This window comes from Nyctibius grandis, chromosome W, assembly GCF_013368605.1.
Source record: "Nyctibius grandis isolate bNycGra1 chromosome W, bNycGra1.pri, whole genome shotgun sequence".
Lineage (NCBI taxonomy): Eukaryota > Metazoa > Chordata > Aves > Nyctibiiformes > Nyctibiidae > Nyctibius > Nyctibius grandis.
In genome coordinates this window covers 3,760,994-3,782,434 of record NC_090694.1, presented here as the reverse complement: position 1 = coordinate 3,782,434, position 21,441 = coordinate 3,760,994, and the positions used below count along the sequence as shown (strand labels likewise).

Below are 21,441 nucleotides of genomic sequence, written 5' to 3'. Positions count from 1 at the left end.
GCCTCTTGTCTGATTTCTCTTGCTCCTTCCTCCTGTTTCTCTGCTGAAAGACTGAGTTCTTGATTAAACCCTTCCTCTTCTTCCTCCTCCCTTACTGATCGATGATATGGACCCGTTGACTACTGGGGCAATTACTCTAGTTGTTGATGTTTCGGTCCCTATCTTAACCATAGTGTCCTCAGATGCGGTTTGGGTCCCTGTCTCAATGATCATGTTCTTAGATGTAGTTTGGGTCCCTATCTCTACTATCACATCCTCAGATGTAGTTTGCACCCTGGTCTCAGTCAAGGTATTCTCAGAGGTGGTTTGGGTCCCTGTCTTAACCAGAGTCCTCTGATAGTACTGAACTGTGGCTCGGTAGGCACAGGCCAAGCCCCAGTACAGTGCTAGAAGCTGCTGGCTTTCATTGAGGTAGGCAAGGCACCCTTCTATCAGGTGGCGCATCAGTTTGCCAGGGTTACACGCCTGTTCAGGTGTAAAATTCCATGCTATGAGAGGTGATGACCGCCCTAGGCATCTGCCCAAATCCTTCCACACACCCTGCTACCCAGGGACTGGCCTCCTCGGAGCACATTTCAGTATCGCCTCACCCCAAAGTTGTCTCCTCTTACAATAGGATGATACCAGATTCCACAAACCCCACAGTATGCCAACTGTGTTAATTAGTAATATTAAACAGCTCGCATAAGGATGAACAAGGACTTCAGGAGCCTGCATAATAAAACCACCCACATCAATCCCAGGTAGGAAGAGGGAGATGTGTTCCCTCACCCTCTCCACAAGATAGCTCCCCCAGCACAGTAAGGGCCACCAATGCCAGGGCAAAGCACATAGCCATTGTTTGTATTAACATGTTCCAAGCTCAGCAAAATAAAGAGATAAGCAGGGTAGTCAGCAAACTCGGTGACCCACACAGAAGCTTGCCGCTTAATGATTACTATAACTATAGCACACTTAATACTGATACAAAAATCGGAGATCTCCAAACCCCCTTGCTTTCTAACTTTCCTCACCGAAGTGGGAAGCTAGGTGCGGCTGGGTAAGGAGTCCGAAAGAAAACTCAATAACACCAGAGTGTGTTATTAAGCAGGCATTCTTTATTGCAGCGCTGGGCAGCACTGGGGATTATCCACCATGAGTGCTCCGCCGATTTTGCAGATTTTCAGAGATTATATACCATAAAGTTATACATAGTCATAAGATTCCCAATAACTCATTTGCATAGTCATGAGATTTCCTGAAACTCATTAATATATGTAAATGTCCGTTCCGCATGCGCAGTCGTTTTCTCTGGTGGTCGTCAGGGGTCTTCAGATGAAGGCTTATAGTCTTCCTCGCTGTGTTCGCTGACTGACCCCTGCTTCTGCGCAAACTCAGTCCAGGGATCACGTAGGTCACGTAGGCTGTGTCCTTCAAGGCAGCTGTTGCAACTCCCTTATCTTTAGGTTTCTGTGCCTCTGTTTTCCCAAGGCCAAGTTGTCTGAAGTGAAATACAGCCATCCTAATTAGAAACTATCTTTTCAAGGCCCAGTTGTCTGAAGTGAGATATACCCACCTAAATTAAAAAAAGGCTCCCCTTTGTTTATTTATATAACTAGGTTAGTCGAATGTCTAAGGTATTTACAACATCCTCCTTGTTCTTGGGGCCCTCAACCGTTTCAATACAAAACTGCTGTTGTCTTGTGTCCCACGTTGGGTGCCAAAAAGGGCTGTGGTGGGTTGACCTTGGCTGGATTCCAGGTGCCCACCAAGCCACTCGATCACTCCCCCTCCTCAGCAGGAAAGGAGGGAGAAAAATAAGATGAAAAACTCGTGGGTCAAGATAAAGGTAGTCTAATAAAGCAAAAGCAAAGGCTGGGCATGGAAGTAAAGGAAAACAAAAGATTTATTCTCTACTTCCCATCAGCAGGCAATGTCCAGCCACTTCCTGGGAAGTAGGGCCTCAGTGCGCAGAGTGGTTGCTCTAGAAGACAAATGCCTTAATAACAAATGCCCCCCTCCTTCTCCTTTCTCTTAGCTTTTATTGCTCAGCAGACATAATATGGTATGGAATATCCCTTTGGTCAGTTTGGGTCAGCTGTCCTGGCTCTGTCCCCTCCCAAGATCTTGCCCACCCCCAGCCTACTGGCCTTTGGGGGTGAGGGGGGATGTTGGAGAGGCAGCCTTGATGCTGTGGGAGCACTGCTCAGCAGTAGTCAAAACACTGGTGTGTTATCAACACCTTTCTAGCTACCAATACAAAGCACAGCACTATGAGGGCTGCTGTGGGGAAAGTTAATTCCATCCCAGCCAGACCCAATACACATTGTTGGTCTTCTAAGAAGTTAGTCTTACAAGTAGTTTAAAAAAGCGTCATTAATTATAATTTTTTCTTTATCACTGTCTGGGGCAAAGGCACTGACTCTGCTGCTCAAGGAAGCAAAGATGTTTATTGTTATTCTACTGCCCTATTTAAATGCTACAAGCAGGAACCGGACTATGCAGTTCAAGATAACATCAACATTCATATGCGAAGCACCCATCACCCATTCTGGCAGGAGGCACAGTGTTCTGGGCTCAAAACATCAACAATCATTCTTTGTTGTCAGTTCTGTGTTCAGAATGTGACCTTCAGCACGTGTTTACTTGTTTCATGCCTCAGAGGGCCCTGTGAACTGGTCATGGTTCCTGTATCGTAAAAGCAAGCAAGAACTATTCTCAATGCATTGTTCTTAAGCGAATCCTTTGCTCTTTAATTAAAGCGCAGCTCTTTTCAGGTTGATGGTCTTCCTCATTTCCCCCTTTTTTGTTCATTTCGATGACAAGGGTGGTCATGATGTGAGTTTCGGTTTTACAGAGTCCTCTGATTGCGGACCAGGTAAAGTGAAAGACTATAACAAAAAATAAGAGTATAAAACCTTCGCTATTACAAACATCCATAACCGTAAGTTTAAACCAGTAAACCTATTCTTTGGATTTAACCACTTAACATTGTCTGATATATCATCCAAGACACTCTTTTTTGCTAGTTCCTTAAGATTAGATAATTGATTTTGTAAGGCAGCTTTTAGGTCTTGCACTTGGCCATTTAAGCTCATGGCAAATGCACCTTGCAAATGATTTTTCAGATTTCTTTTGCATCCTTGTTGTAAATTTTGCATATGGGAAGCCGTACAGGAGAATTCAAATGTGTCAAATTATCAGTTCTTTCCACATCAGAATTCACTTCAGGAATTGAAATAAATATTAAATTGCCCCGTGAACTCCTGGCTGTGTCCTTCTGTTGATAAATCAGATGGAATTTCTCTATCATAGGTCTACAATAACTTAATTCACTGGAGTTCTTAGTGACACAGATGGGAAGAGTATCTATTATATATTGTGTATCGTTTCCTTCAAACCAGTCCTGCTTGTTTAATAGGGGACCTTGTGGTGCGATCCAACTTCCACCTGTCCATTTTGCATCATTGGTCAAAATAGGGATTTCAAGATCCCACCACGTTATGGGTGCAAACAATGGGGGTTCCAGCATGTGTGCCCAATAAAGCATATCATCTGCCACACTCCCTTGAGGACAGACAGAAAACAAACAGCTTATTATAATCACCTTTGAATTTGCAGAGATCAAGGCAAAATAAGCTAAAAGGGTGTTACAGGGTGTAGGCTCAGCCTCAACCTGATACCAGACGGTTTAGTAAAAGTAGGCCTCAGAGCAGGCCCTAAAAGGCCTACTCTGTGTAACCTTTAGACAGAATCAACTTTCAGTAATTTTCCTTTCAGCTAAAATAACTGCACTTTCTGAAACTAACTGCATGTTTTGCAGGCAGTGTCTGCTTCTGGGACTGATAACGCTTAAAGTTATATCTATCACTGATTCTTGCTTGCGCTTATTCCCAGAGAATCCAAGGTCTCTGTTAAATTCCTCACTAATTACAAAGAAGGGCCAAAGATAAACAAGATTGTGAACAACATCTTTGTAGTGTCTAAATTGCCTTGATTCACAAGCTCTGGCACCAGAAGAGATAAATGCTGTGAGAACCAGAACAGTATCTTCTTCTCGGAGCCACCTGCATGTGTCAACAGAAAGGCCTTAACCACGCTTGCGCGGAAGCGGGGTCACACAGCAGACAGCACAACCATGGGGGGACTACGACCACCAGAGACCACCCAAGACCCCTTCCCCAATTTAGTAGTTTTATTCCCGTTTTCGGTGACAAATCCCTCGCAGCATGCTACTTGCGTGCTCATCCAGTCATTTCAGCATTCCCCAAGTAATGCCTGGTGTCGGGTTGACTGTTCTACGTCGATTGCGTGGTCCCTGTACTTTCAGCGTCTGCATTTCTGGTACCAGGTTCTGGTTGTGGTTTCTCCAGCTCATGGTATGGCTTCACGCATCTCGCAGGTAGCCAACGAGGACCTGTTGGGAGTAAAACACAAGCATATCCCCTCCCCCATGTCAACAATTCTACTGCTCCACGCCAATCAGTTGGGCCTGGCAGATCTTTATACCAAACCTTAGGATTTTGTGTAAAGGGAACTTTAGCCTGAAAATGTCGTTCCACTGCCGTGGTATCTAATCGAGAAGATGACCGATTTAGAAAATTTAAAGTGAACACAGCCATATCTAATTGTTCTTGAGGAGCTGTGGCTACACTCCCCCTTTTTTGTTTTTGTAACATGTGTTTCAAGTTTTGGTGTGTCCGGTGGGGGTGTGCGGGATACCTGTAACGTGAGACACACCCCACTGTTGTAGGAATAAGGCCGCTGCTTGAGATACATAGGCAGGTCCATTGTCTGTTTTTATTTGTTTGGGGAGGCCCATAAGTGCAAAGCACCTTGTCCAATGTTTCTTAACATCCTGAGTCAGTTCCCCTGTAGCTGCAGAAGCAACAACATAACCAGAAAAGGTATCCACAGTAATGTGAACATACTTTTGCCTGCCAAAAGGTGGATAATGTGTAACATCTGTTTGCCAAATTTCATTAGCCTTCAGTCCCCTGACATTTACACCATCATGATAAATTGCAGTATTATATAATTGACAATTGTTACATGCCCGAATAATATCACGGGCCTGCGTTTTTGTGAGAGCAAATTCTTTCTGTAAACTGCGAGCATTTTGATGGAAAAAGGAGTGAGATAATTGTGCATGTTGAAATCGTTGAATAAGGGAGGATGATGTTATGGGCAAAACAGTGTACTTATCAGCTACTGCATTCCCTTCTACCAGAGGTCCTGGCAAGCGAGTGTGAGACCGAATATGGACAATAAAGCAAGGATGCTGTCGTTGCTGAAGCAGAGTTGCAATAGCAAGGAAAAGTTTATACAGCTCTTGATTGCTAATTTCTTTGATAAATGCAGCTTCTAAGCGGTTAATAGCGCCAACAGCATATAGTGAATCTGATACAATATTAATAGGTTTGCTTGCAAACGATGTCAGAGCTAAATGTATTGCAGACAATTCAACAATCTGAGTGGACGCTTCCACAGTAATTGATGTGTGTTGCCATTGTGCCTTTTCTTTCCAGGCCACTACGGCCTTCTTTGTTTTACCTGAGCCGTCTGTAAAAACAGTTTTTGCATTTGGTATAGGGTGAGGCACCATCACCCTCTGTGGCTGTAAACAGAGGGAAGGTAAGGCTTGCAAGATTTTTTTCTGTGGCAAAGTAAAACGGATATCATTCAAATAATCAGCCAGAGCAGCCTGAAATTCAAGGCTGTCCCTCATCAGAGTAATGTGGGTTTCCTTATGAAGGGGTAGGTAAATAATGTCAGGGTCTCGACCTGTCAGCTGCTGTATCCTGAACTGTCCTTTCTGAATCACCATAATGACCATCTCCAAAGGGGTCATAATTGTTTTTGTAAAGGTGTGTGATAAGAAAATCCATTCCAGGGTAACTAATTGCTGTGATTCTGTCAATTGTGCAAATAGCCCATAAGGCTGGAATTTTGTGTGAATCACAAAAAATAGAAGAGGCAAATGTAAGATTATACGTCCTGCTTGGGAAGTTGGGAGTTTTTGAATTACTAATGCCAATTCCTGTTTTGCCTTCTCAGGAAGGATTCGAGGTGAAGTTAAATCTGAATCCCCCTTCAAGGTGTTAAACAGGGTACTTAGTTTTTCAGTAGAGATTCCCAGCATAGGACGAATCCAATTAATTGTCCCTAGTAGTTGCTGCAAATCATTTAATGTAGAGATATTGTTTACCAAACGAAGTTTTTGTGGTCATAAGGTTCTGGTAAACAGCACCCATCCCAAATACTTCCAGGGCTGTTCTGTCTGTATTTTTTCCTGGGGAAATGTGAAGCCCAAATTGTTGTAAAGAGTCTTTTAGACGATTTACAGTTTTCATCAGTTCTGTCTGTGTCAAAGCTGCAATGAGAATGTCATCCATATAATGGGAAATAAGAGACTGTTTAAAAACACTTCGAGTCGGCTCTATTGCAGCAGAGACCACTAACTGACAAATTGTGGGACTGTTCATCATGCCCTGTGGGAGAACCGTCCATTGGTACCTTTTCATAGGTGCCTGATTATTAATGGAAGGTACAGAAAAAGCAAAATATGGCTGATCATCAGGATGGAGAGGTATAGTAAAAAAGCAGTCCTTCAAATCAATTATATATAACTGCCAATCAGAAGGGATCATTGCTGGACTGGGTGTACCTGGCTGTAAAGCTCCCATAGGCTGCATTACTGCATTGACAGCTCTAAGATCCTGCAATAATCGCCATTTGCCAGATTTCTTTGGTATCACAAATATAGGGGTATTCCAAGGACTAGTTGAGGGTACGATATGTCCAGCCCTTAATTGTTCGTTTACTAATTCCTCTGCCCATTTTTGTTTTTCCCCGTTAAGGGGCCACTGATTTACCCAAACCGGTTTTGTTGTTAGCCAAGTCAGTTTGAGCCGGGGTAAGAGATCAGTGACCCTTGGGTTAAATGCGCCATCATAGCTGACAATGCAATTCCCCACTGAGCTAAAAGATCATGTCCCCACAATGTAAAAGGAACTGAAAGAACAAAAGGAACTAAGGTTGCTGTTTTTCCTTCAGGGCCCACCACACACAGAGTATGTGCACTTTGCAATGGGATTTGCAACCCTCCTACTCCCTTCACAGCAGCAGATACTTGTTTAAGAGGCCAATCTGACGGCCAGTCATTTTTGCTGATGATGGACACGTCTGCTCCGGTATCTAACAGACCTGTGAATAACCGTCCATCAATTTTTATTGTGAGCATAGGCCGATCATTAGTTACCTTTTGATTCCACAACACCTGTGGTGTGTTAGTACTGCCAAATCCTCCTGTGCCTCGTGGATGTGGATTAGCCGCCGGCACAGTATATGGTATCAATAGCAACTGCGCCACACACTGACCTTTAGGTATAAAACAAGGTGGTTCTGATGTCCATAACATGATTTTAATTTGGCCCATATAATCTGAATCAATAACTCCTGGTAACTTTGTTGTCAGTTCTGTGTTCAGAATGTGACCTTCAGCACATGTTTACTTGTTTCATGCCTCAAAGGGCCCTGTGAACTGGTCATGGTTCCTGTATCATAAAAGCAAGCAAGAACTATTCTCAATGCAGCGTTCCCAAGCAAATCCTCTGTTCTTTAAGTAAAGCACAGCTGTCTGCAGGCTGATGGTCTTCCTCAGCTGTCCTCTTCTTGGTTTTTAACGCCTTGGTTTTTAAAATATAAAGAGTGACTTGCAGCGTCCTAGCTTGTAGCCAGAAGAATGAAACTCAAATTAAGACTTTTCTCATCAGTTGTTTTTAAATGAATTCAAAGTATTTATATGTTTACCTGCTTAATTGCACAGTATTGCACAGAATAAATATTATTCTATAGTAAGATAATGTTTAGATCAAATAAATTAGAAAATAATGAATTTTTTAACATGTCATTTCAAAGTAAGGTTCAGATCCCTTTGACGTTGATTACTTCTGTTTTGTAAGTGATCAGACTGCTCTGCCACCCCACAGCTTTACAGCTAGATATAAACACTAGCTAATGCAAATGGTCTGATATGCAACTTGTACTTTGGAATATGAGAAAAAGCTCTGGTAGAAGCTTTTGACATATTTAGAGCATTGTTAGTTATTCCCATACAGGGAAGCCTTCAAGTTCTTCCAATTTGGTGCATCAGTTGTTTTGTATATGGCTTTACTGCTATTACTCTTCATTACATGGGAACACATGAAGTAACTGAGTTCTGTTGCTTGCTCTTAGTGGCAACTATAGGCAATAATGCCTCTTAAAAACTAAGCCAATACCATATTAAAGGTAGCTAGATTTTTCTGCTCCATGTGTCAGGGTGTCTGTTCCACCAGTTCAGGTTAGAAACCTGGTTTCCCACATCAGTTTCTCTCTGACTGTTTATACTCATTTTTTTCACAGTTTAATTGCTGTCCTCATAAATGGTGTCCCCCATTCTCTCACCTGCTGGTTTTATAGTGTTCCCATATCCCTCTTTTAATTTGTTAGACTACACAAAATTCTGTTTTTCTCTGGTATGGCAGGTTTTCCTTTATGCCTGATTATATTTATAGATCTTGGAACTAGTTTCAGTTTGAATTTTTTTTTTTTTTGACAGAGGATGACAGCGTATGTAGCTATATTTAGAATTCAAATTGTGATCTCTTCATGGCTTGTACAATGTCATGTTTATCTTGTTTTTCTTGGAAATGCCTGCGGTTACAATCTAGTGTTCCACTAACCTTTTGCAGCTGCCTAGTATCATTTCCCACATGATTGACTAATGTATTGGACAGCTCAGTTAGAAATGACTGATGACTCTACAAGGAAATCATAAGTTCTTGACTTAGTACTGTGGCATCTTGTCCTTTTTCTATTTTTTTCAGTCCTTAAGGTTGTACAGATTTTTCCCCTACAGTGTCCTAATAATTCACTGTATCATCTGTGACTGTCTTTTGTGGCATCAGCAAACTTAAACATTTTTCCTATCCTTTAAGATTGCTGTTAAAAAATATTGAATAGGATAGTCCCAAAATGGGTCTTTGAGCACCTCTGTCAGTAATATTCAGCCTGATGATTAGGAAAGAAAACTTTGTGTAATGCAAACTACTTTTAGTATAATCTTGCAGCATATTATTACATTTTACTTCCATGTTTTCTTCTCTCCTTCAAAATTTGTGCTAAAGCTTTGCATAATATTGAGGTCAAGGTTATCCAATCTTTTTTTCCCCTTCTTTATGAGCATTACATACTTGCTGTCCTTCAGTGATGTTGTACCAGTCCAACACGTTAGACTTCTTAAAAATCACCAGACTTCTGATTAAATGTGCCAGTTCCTTTGGAATTCTGAGGTGATAAAGTGTGTTTTTTTTCCTCCACTCCCAAATTCTAATTTGAATGCATTAATATTGGCCCAGATCCTAGAATTAGCCTTTATGCCAGTGCACAGAAGTCTGAGAATTGCTTGTGCTTACCTAAGAAAACCATATCTGTTGTATCTAAATACATTATGTATATTTGCATTTAAATATACAAATATATAAGCAGAGCATTCTGAACTTGAAGCTCACTGCATGATAATGTTGAGACAGGGCTTTAAAAGGGAAACATTATTTACTGATGGGTGTTTAAGATAAGCAAGGAGTTTATCTTCAGTGTAATTTTATAAACTTTGAGAATGTTGTCTATAGTGAGATATTGCTTCCAGAGACTTTTTACTGTGATGTTGCAATGAATTTACTTTTAATCTTGTTTCTCAACAGTTTGCCAGTAGTGTTTGCAGTAGTAGATATTTTTAGTAGTATCTACTTTGGGATATCTTCTTACATAAATGTACAATGATGATAAAATTTGGGACTTAATTTAAATATGTGCAATTTTGCTGAAACTTTTGCAAAATGCGACCTGCTATAGGATGCATGTATTTCAGTCCTCTTGCCTTTATATTTTAGTTATGATTTAAAAAAAAAATATTTCTGCATTAGCAAAACTTGCAAGGGAGGTGAAAAATAAAGAACATCTCTGAAATATTTTTAGCTTTCTAAGGAATGACTGCTGTTGAACAGTGATTTTCTACATATACCTGCTATATATTTCTTCTACAATTTTACAGATTGTATAGTTAAAGAAATCAGATTTAGGAAGAATATTGGTCTTATCCTGGCAAAGTGTTCATGTAGAGATTGTGTTTTAAATAAAAGTTGAGCTACATTTTAAAAGCAAGCTAAGTTGGTTACATAAAATAACAGTCCTGCAACAATAATTTTGTTGAGACCATTACACCAGTTGAATAATACTCCTAAGGCAGTTATTCACTTGAAGTGTGAGACTTGCCCCTTTATAATCCAGTTCTTGGGTTCAGAAGTCCAAGCACAAAATGACCGTTCAAATCTGAAAGTGCTTCAACAAACAAATTTTGTTTTGTCATAGATTCATATCTTAGGATGCAGGTAGGGTAAGAAGACTAGGAAGTCCTTTCCAGTAATATCCTAGATTGACAGCAGTGATATTACCATGAACTGGGTTTTTATTAGGGTATTCTTTGAGCATTGTTACAGAGTTGTTTTTTCTTTGGGAAGCTGGGGGGAGGAGGTTTCCCTCCAGCAGTTGCTACCAGATGGTAAGTACTGCTTGCAATGCTGGGCTAGGTTGACCTCTGCTCTATTTCAAGGTGACTGTTATATTCTTAGGTTATTCATAGGTGTGGCAGATTGCTACTTTCAAATGCATCTAAAAATGAGCAAATGTCTTGCGGAAAAATACTGTTTTCAGGCTTTCTATTTTTACTTTAAGTATAGCTCTTACTACTTAATCAGAATTAAGGTTTTTGTCTGTGTCCTTACAACATAATCATTTGAGCATCTTCAGGAAAGATTGATCTGTTCACTAAACTCCATTTTAAGTCAGGGAGTGTAATGACCTATTTTGTGTTGTATCATCAGAGCTGTTGGTGGGTCACATGTAGAACTCTTCTTTTTACAACCCTGTCTATATTTAAACCAAACTGTTTCTGCATTTCATTTAACAAAGAGATAGTCTTGTCGGTTCTGTCCTAATGCAAAAAATTCCACTGGGGACAGTACATTGCTTGAACGTCAAGACTGCTTTGAACTTATCTTGGCCAAGCAGTTGAGTTTGGGATCTAGAGCTTATTTATCTTGCAACCAGGGATTTCCTGAAAGGTCGGTCAAACTGCCTTCTAAGAGAAATATCAAAATAGATTAAGCAGCTGACTAGAAAGAGAATATGAAAGGCAATATAAGATGAATTTAAATGTCCTTATATTTGTCACAGCAGTCAAATAAAGACAGGAGACAGAAGGATAGTAAAAAGCAGGGCACAAAAAGCACCTGCGTTTATTTTACTCCATTTTTTTATACCTTCCCCCTCTAGCTGGCTAGCTTTATGATTGGTTGCACTCGTCGTTCATGTGCCCGACCACAACCTCTGATTGGCCATCACTTGCCAGCCATGGTTGGCAGCTGCAATGTCACTCTATCTTGTTTTTCTCACATCCTGTTTTCTTGCTAAATTCCTCTTCACTCTCAGGTTTAACCATTTCAAGGACATAGCTCCATTCCTTCAAGGTCAGGGCTGCCAGCAGCCCAGTCCAATCCCTCATTTAAAGGTTGCTTTTACCCTGTGGAATACCACAGGTATTCCCATGATGAGTCTTTTTATATTAAATAGTTTGATAATATGCTGAATTTTTAATATATGCAATGTAACTTGTGCAGACTGATCCTGCCTTTCTTCTTTTACTTCCTGTGTACTTCTGTACATGATGATAACACATACCCATAATGAATCCAATGAAGTGCTTTAAAATCTATGGGATGAAAGAAAACAACTGTGCTCAAGCAGATGCAGAAAAGCAGGCAAGATCCAGTTTGTTTGCTGTTTTACCAAAACCAAACCCCAGTGAATACATGAATTTAAAATAACATGCAGATTTCTGCACAAAACATATTTGCATTCTTACACAAAAAAAATATTTCAAACTTTTAGATTTTTTTTTTGAAATTTAGCTATGTAAAGAAGTTCTGAGATTGCTTTTGTCATAAAATGCAGTATATTGTGATAATTTGTTATGCCTTTCTGTTACAGATTAACTAAACTCCAGATATTGGAACTTAGAGAAAACCAGTTAAAGATATTGCCAAAGTAAGTATGTATGAAATTTAAAATACTTTGGAGGGTTTTTTTCTGTAGTTATACTAATAATGTAGCACATATCAAAAAGTAGATCACAACTTAAAATACATAGCTAAGGGTCTTCATTTAGCCTGCACCCAGGGCTAAACAACAGCATTTTTTCTCTTACCTAATGTCCCTTCCCCAAATGAGGAAGGGAATGGGGAAAAAGAGAGGGAGACTCATGGGATGAAGTTCACCAGATTTAATGAAGAAAATCAATATAAATGACAACACAAAACAGACAAAAAAAAACTCATCCACAAATCACTAGCAAGTTACTCCAGAAATCAGAACAGACAAAGGAGAGAGAAAAAGCCCCACCTCTTCCTTCCAAACCCTCTCTTTTATAGTGAGCTTGATGTCAATGCTATAGAATACACCTGTGGGCCAGCCAGGGTCAGCTGCCCTGGATTTAACTGCTGAGGGCCTTGATCACCATATCACAGAATCACAGAATGTTAGGGATTGGAAGGGACCTCAAAAGATCATCTAGTCCAATCCCCCTGCCGGAGCAGGATTGCCTAGACCATATCACACAGTAACGCGTCCAGGCGGGTTTTGAATGTCTCCAGAGAAGGAGACTCCACAACCTCTCTGGGCAGCCTGTTCCAGTGTTCGGTCACCCTCACCGTAAAGAAGTTTTTCCTCATATTTATGTGGAACCTCCTGTGTTCCAGCTTGCACCCATTGCCCCTTGTCCTGTCAAGGGATGTCACTGAGAAGAGCCTGGCTCCATCCTCATGACACTTGCCCTTTACATATTTATAAACATTAATGAGGTCACCCCTCAGTCTCCTCTAAGCTAAAGAGACCCAGCTCCCTCAGCCTCTCCCCATAAGGGAGATGTTCCACTCCCTTAATCATCTTCGTGGCTCTGCGCTGGACTCTCTCTAGCAGTTCCCTGTCCTTCTTGAACTGAGGGGCCCAGAACTGCACACAATATTCCAGATGTGGCCTCACCAGGGCAGAGTAGAGGGGGAGGAGAACCTCTCTTGACCTGCTAACCACACCCCTTCTAATACACCCCAGGATGCCATTGGCCTTCTTGGCCACAAGGGCACACTGCTGGCTCATGGTCATCCTGTTGTCCACTAGGACCCCCAGGTCCCTTTCCCCTACGCTGCTCTCCAACAGGTCTGCCCCCAACTTGTACTGGTACATGGGGTTGTTCTTGCCCAGATGCAGGACTCGACACTTGCCCTTGTTATATTTCATTAAATTTCTCCCCGCCCAACTCTCCAGCCTGTCTAGGTCCCTCTGAATGGCTGCACAGCCTTCCGTTGTGTCAGCCACTCCTCCCAGTTTTGTGTCATCAGCGAACTTGCTGACAGTGCACTCTATTCCCTCATCCAAGTCATTAATGAATATATTGAATAGAACTGGTCCCAGTACCGACCCTTGAGGGATTCCGCTAGACACAGGCCTCCACCTGGACTCTGTCCCATTGACCACCACTCTCTGGCTTCTTTCCTTCAGCCAGTTCCCAATCCACCTCACTACCCGATCATCCAGACCACACTTCCTCAGTTTAGCTGCGAGGATGCTGTGGGAGACCGTGTCAAACGCTTTACTGAAATCAAGATAGACCACATCCACAGCTTTACCATCATCTGTCCACCGGGTTACGTCCTCATAAAAGGCTATCAAGTTGGTTAAGCATGACTTCCCCTTGGTGAAGCCATGTTGACTGCCCCTAATGATCCCCCTATCCTTGATGTGCCTAGAGACAGCATCAAGAACAAGTTGTTCCATCCCCTTTCCGGGGATGGAGGTGAGGCTGACCGGTCTATAGTTACCCGGGTCCTCCTTCTTGCCCTTTTTGAAGACTGGAGTGACATTCGCTTTCCTCCAGTCCTCAGGCACCTCTCCCGTTGCCCACGACTTAGCAAAGATGATGGAGAGTGGCCTAGCAATGACTTCTGCCAGCTCCCTCAGCACCCGCGGGTGCATCCCATCAGGGCCCATGGATTTATGGACGTCCAGGTTGCTTAATTGGTCCCTGACCCATCCCTCATCTACCAAGACAGATTCCTCCTCTATCCTGACTTCTTCTGGGGCCTCAGGGGTCCGGGGCTCCTCAGGACAGCCTCCAGCAGTATAGACAGAGGCAAAGAAGGCATTCAGTAACTCCGCCTTCTTTTTATCCTCTGTCTCCAGGGCCCCCACCTCATTCATCAGTGGGCCTACATTGCCTCTAGTGTTGGTTTTACCTGCAATGTATTTGAAGAAGCCCTTTCTGTTGTCCTTGACCTCTCTTGCAAGGTTTAATTCCAAGGAGGCCTTAGCTTTCCTAGTTGCCTCCCTACATCCTCTGACAACAGACTTATATTCCTCCCAAGTGGCCAGCCCCTCCTTCCATGATCTGTACACCCTCTTCTTCCACTTGAGTTTGCCCAGCAGTTCCCTGTTTAACCATGCAGGTCTCCTGGTACCCTTCCTTGACTTCCTACCTGCTGGGATGCTCTGATCTTGAGCTCGGAAGAAGCAGTCCTTGAATGCTAACCAACTATCTTGGGCCCCCTTACCTTCTAGTACCCTGTCCCATGGGATTTCCCCTAGCAATTGCTTGAAAAGGCCAAAGTTGGCCCTCCTGAAGTCCAGGGTTGTGATTCTGCTACCTATTCTGTTCCTGCCACATGAGATCCTGAACTCTACCATCTCATGGTCACTACAACCAAGGCTGCCCTCAACCTTCACCTCTTCAACCAGACCCTCCTTGTTAGTGAGGATAAGATCCAGCAGCGCTCCTCTCCTAGTTGGCTCATCCACCATTTGCATCAGAAAGTTATCATCAATGCACTGGAGGAACCTCCTGGACTGAGGATGGCTGGCTGAGTAGGCCTCCCAGCAAATATCATGGCTGGCCACAAACTGAAACCAAATCCCAGTGAAACCAGGACACTAAGTAACTGGACTAAGTTCTCACAAGGAACTTTCCCTTCATACTGCTGAAATTATATCTCTCTTCAGACTCACTGGTCTTCCTATTCAGACATTTGCCTATTCAAAGATTTCTGATTTTTTTCTGTCCCTCTCCAGCTCTGGATTTCTGATCTACCTGTCAAGCTTTTAAGTCAGCATGTGGGCACTTCAGGATGATCATTCTGAGGTGTCTGATGCTTTTTGCACACAGCATTGTATTGGTTCCCAGATGCCTGTCTGGGTACCATTCTGATGGCCGAGTGCCTGAAACTTAGGCATTATCTCTAAATCAAATATGGAGTTTGAGATGCTTGCTCAGAATGACTGAGGGAATGTGATTCACGTGATGTGAACAAATTTTTTTCTGTTTAATATACTTCACTGCTGAAGAAAGTAAAAACTCCTTACTGTGTTGCATAGTCTGTTACGCAGTATGTATTCTATAATGCAAAAGGCTTGTTTAACATAATGGAAGCATATTAGTCAGCTGTGTTTTCTGTAATTGTAAAATAGTTATGTGAGGAGAAGGAACACGCCTCCACAAAATCCAATGTGAATCAAAGTGAAGACGCTTTATTAAGCATAAGCTGTCCCTTTTATACATTTTGTACTTTCCCTGGCTGTAAGCATGTGCATTGCTACTGGTTAATATTACTAAACATACTCTTCTTTGATGTGTTGATTGGTCACTGCTCTGCCACTGGTCTTTTCTTAATTGGCTCCATCAGTTCTTGTTTCTTCTCCTCCGTGTTCGGCTCCCACTGGCTACTCCCTCAATTCTTGTTTGCTCAGCTACTGTTTTTCCTCATCTCTCCAAGGTCAGCTTGTTGACACTAGCTACATGAATCTTCTCACGCAGCTAGGCCTTCACTCCATACTCTCATACTTCTGGCTCATTACATGACCATTCTCCTCCAAAAACCCCTCTACAGTTATGTAAACTGTTATAGTATTTGTTTTAACAGGAAATGCAATTGTACTTATCTCTTAAAATCTAGCACCTTTCTAAGCCCTGTCTTGCGACTCTCATTCACTTCTTCAAACAAACCCAGGTTGACAGTGTTGCAGTTCCTGCTGTTTCTATGAGCTAGAGCAATGCTCTGAATTTTCTAACTTGGACCCTGGAGGTCTAAGTGGGTTAACAGAGGTATAAAAGGTCAATGAAGAGAGAAACAGAGATTCCAAAGATGGGATGTGAATAACTAGCTGTAGAGTCCTGAATATGTTGTGGTGTGCAATGAAAGGAGTCCTTCTCTGGCAACAGACACTGGTAAAGAGAGGTACTGGTTTCAGATGTTTTGGTGGAGAAGAGAAGGCACTAAGAAATGAATATTCATTCTGTCCAGCTCATATGCTAGCAGAGACTTGCATGCAGTAGACTGAAGTGTGAGTTGCCAGCCCTTTAAGTACAACAGCCAGCTTTTCTAGGGACTCTAGCTAACTATGTGCCTAAGACGTGAACAAGGGTGTGTTCCATTGGAATTCCCTTTTTGTGTGCCTAGATACTGTACTGTGGTGTCTGCTGTATAAAAATGCCAAAACTTGCATCTGGAATGAAATGTATAGCATCAGAAAGCGTGAATTTAAATCTTCCACGTGTGAAACATTCTACTCATTCATGTGATATAAATACTCTCTGTCCTTCTTTGCTCTTTCTGCTATTGCTAATTTTCAGTAGAAAAAATTAGAGGACGTAATTTGGGGTAGTAGCTCTGTAAATTAAGTTACTCCCAACTGAGGAACAATATCTATAATTAAAACTTATAGCTAATATAGATTTTGTTTATAAAATTACTCTGACCTTAATTGCCATAATTAACACTAATAGCATGAATTACATGCGCTATTTTAAAAAGAGCAGTTTATGGAGGTCTCTTGTAGTGATAAGATACACTTAAACAAATGCTGTAATATATTTAAGCCAAACACTTCTGTTCAAGTTGCTGGGAATTTTTTTGTTGACTTCAGTGTTTTCAGGGTTTCATCCTGGCTGAAAAACTAAACAGCAGCTATCATGATTACGTCCTCTGCAGCATCTCCATAATGATCTACATACAGTGTTGGGGTCCATGCGAGGAACGGACTACAGCACACCAATGTGATGCTCTGATAGCCACTTTATTGCAGTTAACACAGCTCTTTTATAGCATACATACTTCCTTATCTCGCGATCACGCCTTAAGCTATTGGCTGCAAGCACTGTGCACGCTCTGTCCACGCGCCTCTTCTGCTGTTCTGATTGAATACTTGCTATGAGCCTAAGCAAAGCCACATCCTTATACTTTCTTGCTGTCTCATGCTGCCTCAGCACGTACACAACAGTGTACTCGTATGTCCTCTCTATAGTTCTTCCATGACCCAGGCCCCAACATCTCCCCCTTTTTTCTTAAATACAATGGCAACGGTTCTTGATATCATTCCTTGCAAACACCTGATGATACAGGGTATAAAGAGTGCCAAGACAAAGATGAACAGTAATACTTGTGCCAAGCCTTTCACTAGGCTGGCTAGCCATCCTCCAATTCCCAGATTACCCAACCAGTCATCCAGGAACCCATGCTGTTCCCGTATTTTCTGTGTGGCATCCATGAGCTCCTTGATCTGCTTGTGAATCGACTTAGAGTGATCATTCAGATCCATACAACACATCCCATCAAAATCCTGACATCCATGACCATGCGCTAATAATAAAAAGTCTATAGCAGCTCTATTTTGCAAGGTAGCATGTCGGATACTATCTACATCATTGGCTAATGCTTCTAAAATTCTAGATGTTTGGTTAGCTCTTTTTGCAACCCAGCAAGCTAAATTTCGCAGTTGTGTTAACCCTTGGGCAGCATCGTTACATTCTATCCCTATGGTAGTGACACTTCTTTTTTACCTGTCCTTATGTAGGTTAGTATGGTTAGTATGACTTTTTGCGTACGCATTAGTAGACTTAATTTGCTTATGGTACACGAACCTCCCACCTTCTTACTGGGCAACCTTGGCCAAGCCCTATCCCCACAAATTAGGAATAAACCCTTTGGTAATTTTTGCTTTCAGATCCCTTTAAGGGGACCCCCACTAGACATGTATGAAAGGGTTGTTCAGGCTGAGCTAAGGAGGCACAAAACTGCATCTGGTTCAGGCTCCTCATCAGAGTCACCCAAATGTTGTGACTCCCCTTCCATGGTGTCGGTGGAAGGACTATCGGCTGGTGTCCTCTTGTCAGCTCCAGGATCCAAAGCAGGCTTAACACAGCTGGTGGGAAACCACCGTGGCCCTGCACCTGTGGAGACACAAGCATACCCACGTCCCCAGGTAATTAAATCCCACGGGCCTGTCCACCTTCCCGTTTGCAGGTCGCGTGCTAAAACCTTTGCCCTGACAAGAGGATCGCCTCCCTGCAAAGACAAAAATGAGAGATAATTACAGGACACTCTTTCCCGGCTGGCACAGTTAAATGATCCAATGTGTACACAGCCTTTCATAGGCGAGCATGCGGGGTCTCAGAGCTCATTCCCTTTTTTTTTTTTTTTTTTCTTTTTCCCAAGAAGTTGCTTCAGAGTGTGGTGCACTCGTTCCACAATGGCCTGGCCTGTAGTATGTGTGTTATGTCCGTTTGCCACAGATCCAAGGCTTGGCAGCCGCACGGGATAACCCCGCATGGAAACACCAGTCCGGGTCCTAGGCGTTGACACTCCGGACAAGTGGCGGTGATAGATTTTGTGTCTGCAAAAGAGATCTTGAATTGACGGACTAACGCCCGAGCCCCTTGGTGAAAAAAATGGTGAGACAGAAACGCTTGATGAACTAGGTGTGGCACTGGAGGGGTCCAAGCAGGGGCTGCGAGGGCGTTGGCATGTGCATTCCCTTCACATATGAATCCTGGCAGACCGGTGTGGCTGCGAATATGCAAGCTATAATACCTATGCATACGTTGGTTCACTACAGTCCATAGCATTTTTAGCAACGAAAATAATTGTTGAGTTTACCTCTTTGAGTAGCGCACGATCAACACGCTGCGCAATATCTGCTACATAAGCAGAGTCCGTAACAATGTTTAGAGCACAATGCGAAAATGTTTTAAAAGCAACAATGGCAGCACTAAGTTCAACCATTTGAGGTGATCCCTGTACTAAATGCACCAATTCCTGCCATTGCCTTCCGTCATACCAGGTAACTACTGCTTTTCCCGATTTTCCAGAGCCGTCAGTAAAGACCGTAGGGCCTTGTACAGGGCTATCCGCTGCCAGCGGCTTTTGAATCACTTGTAACTCTGAATGAGCTTGTAATAATTTGTGACTGGGAAGATGATAAGATACCTGCCCTTCAAATCCTTCCAGGGCCAATTGAAATGGTAAACTGTTTGCCATACACCAGCTTACATAATCGTGTTCAATGGGAATTATCAGTTGACTGGGGTCTCGGCCCGTGAGTTGAACGCATCATGTGCGTCCTTTCATGATTATTTTCTATATCAGCTCAGTCTGAGTGCTCACTGCTTTTTGTGGTTGAACGGATAAAAACAGCCACTCTAGAACGTGTAGCGGATCCTGCCAGCGCTCATTCCACTGGCCCAGTAATCCCATGGGATGATAGTTGGCAATGGCTACATATAAACTTACTGGTGTCTCTAAATCTACAGGATATACCTTTTTCTGCCGCATACCATTGACATATTGTGGGACTGTTTTTCATGCCTTGCGGTAATACCGTCCACTGATATTGTTGACAAGGCGCCATGTTGTTCCTACTAGGTATTGAAAAAGAAAATTAGCATTTGTCAATTTCATGTAAAGGGATGGTGAAAAAAACAATCTTTCAGGTCAATAACCGAAATGTATAGTCTGCATCAATAACTCCTGGTAAAACAAATAGACCTTGCAAGGTTACACTAGGACATCCGAGTAATAGTGCACTTAACCCCTTTCCAATGGGTCCCACGGCATTCATTGGTACCTTATGCTCTCTGCTATTCTCTATTGTGATTGCGGTTGCTGTGGTAACATCCAGTCCGGTGCTCCTTGCGGTTCGGGCTGCGAGTTGACTGCTTAGGCCTGGAAATGGTTGGGAAGATTCATTTGTGTCAGCATACAGTTCCCTCCCGCGTTCTTTCTCCAGTTTCCCTGCACTCTGCAGCTGCTTGTTATCAGCTGACCTTGAGCATTATACTTAGACCTGCACTGCTTCACAAAATGCCCCAGCTTCCCACAGCGATGACACATCAAAACAGAGTTACCTCCCCTACTCAGCTTCGACTTCTTAAGGCAGTTTTTCTTAAAGTGATCTTCTTGCCCACATGTATAACAATGATGAGCTACCTTAACTGCTCCATCTGAAATGTAGTGGTTCCTACTTTCCCACAAGCATCCATTAGTTCAGTTAAGGTGGGGTTACGGTTTGCCATCCCTGCAATAACTTTCCTGCAGTCCTCGTTTGCGTTGTCCTTCGCTAACTGTAACAACAACACTTCTTTAGCAGCCCCGTTTTGTGTTTGTTTGTCTAAGGCAAATCACTCCCCAGTTGAATGGCTCCCATTCTGGTGGGCTGCTTCCATCCCCTCGATATACCGGGCAAGCCAATACCCCGCCACCCATAGCAGCCACAGCTCTGAAATCACCATCCGCAAGTGCGTGCTCTCTTAATTTTCTCCAGAACCTGGCTGGGTCCGGGCCAGGCACAGTAACCTGGACTGGCTGCAGCATGAATAACTCCTCCACGCTACCGCCTGACTTTCCCGACCCTCGGGCTCTGCAGCAATTATGTCCCGCTTCCACCTCTTCAGAAAGGTCTATTAAGGGTGTATCAGCCTCAGATTCGGGTAACGGGATGGTAGAAGGATCAATGTTCCGCTGCTGTTCCGTGGGCAGTGGGGGGGGCTCTGGCAGCGCGGAGGGTCGGGGAGGGGGGAGCTCTAGCGGCCCGGTGGGCAAAGTCACTGTGGAAGGAGCTGTAGCCGCCTCAGCTGCCGCCTTTGCCTCTCTGTCCGCCTTCAATTGCTCCACCGAGTCTATAACTAATCTCCACGTTGTCAACGACGCAGTGGCGATCTTGTCTCCCCTTGAGGCAGCCTCAAACAGAGAAGTTCTAGTGCTTTGCCACGTACTAACTTTGAAAGCAGTCTGCGCCGTAGCTGGCAAATTATTCTTTTTACACCATTATTTACAATTATTTACACCAATTATTTACATCAATAGTCTCCGGAGCAAATGCTCATCGTATTTTACCCCTCTCTCAGAGAGGATATGTCGGAGAAGCCTTACTATCGCACTTTCTTCTTTAGAGATATTTTGGCCCATCTCCTTTTCCACGGCTGCTCACCTCACTGGGTGTCCCGTTGAGCCGTACTCCAGCCAGCGTACCTCCTTCTGGGCT

General features: G+C 43.0%; 1 protein-coding gene across 6 annotated transcripts in view; it reads left to right on the top strand.

Moving 5' to 3' along the window:
• The window catches only part of LOC137675698 (erbin-like), a 197,056-nt gene that overhangs the window by 114,188 nt on the left and 61,427 nt on the right, over window positions 1-21,441 (top strand). For all 6 annotated transcript variants that reach the window (XM_068421879.1, XM_068421881.1, XM_068421878.1 and 3 more), the window contains exon 7: window positions 12,070-12,126. In XM_068421879.1, coding sequence (XP_068277980.1) covers window positions 12,070-12,126 — 57 coding nt within the window. The remainder of the gene's footprint in view (window positions 1-12,069; window positions 12,127-21,441) is intronic.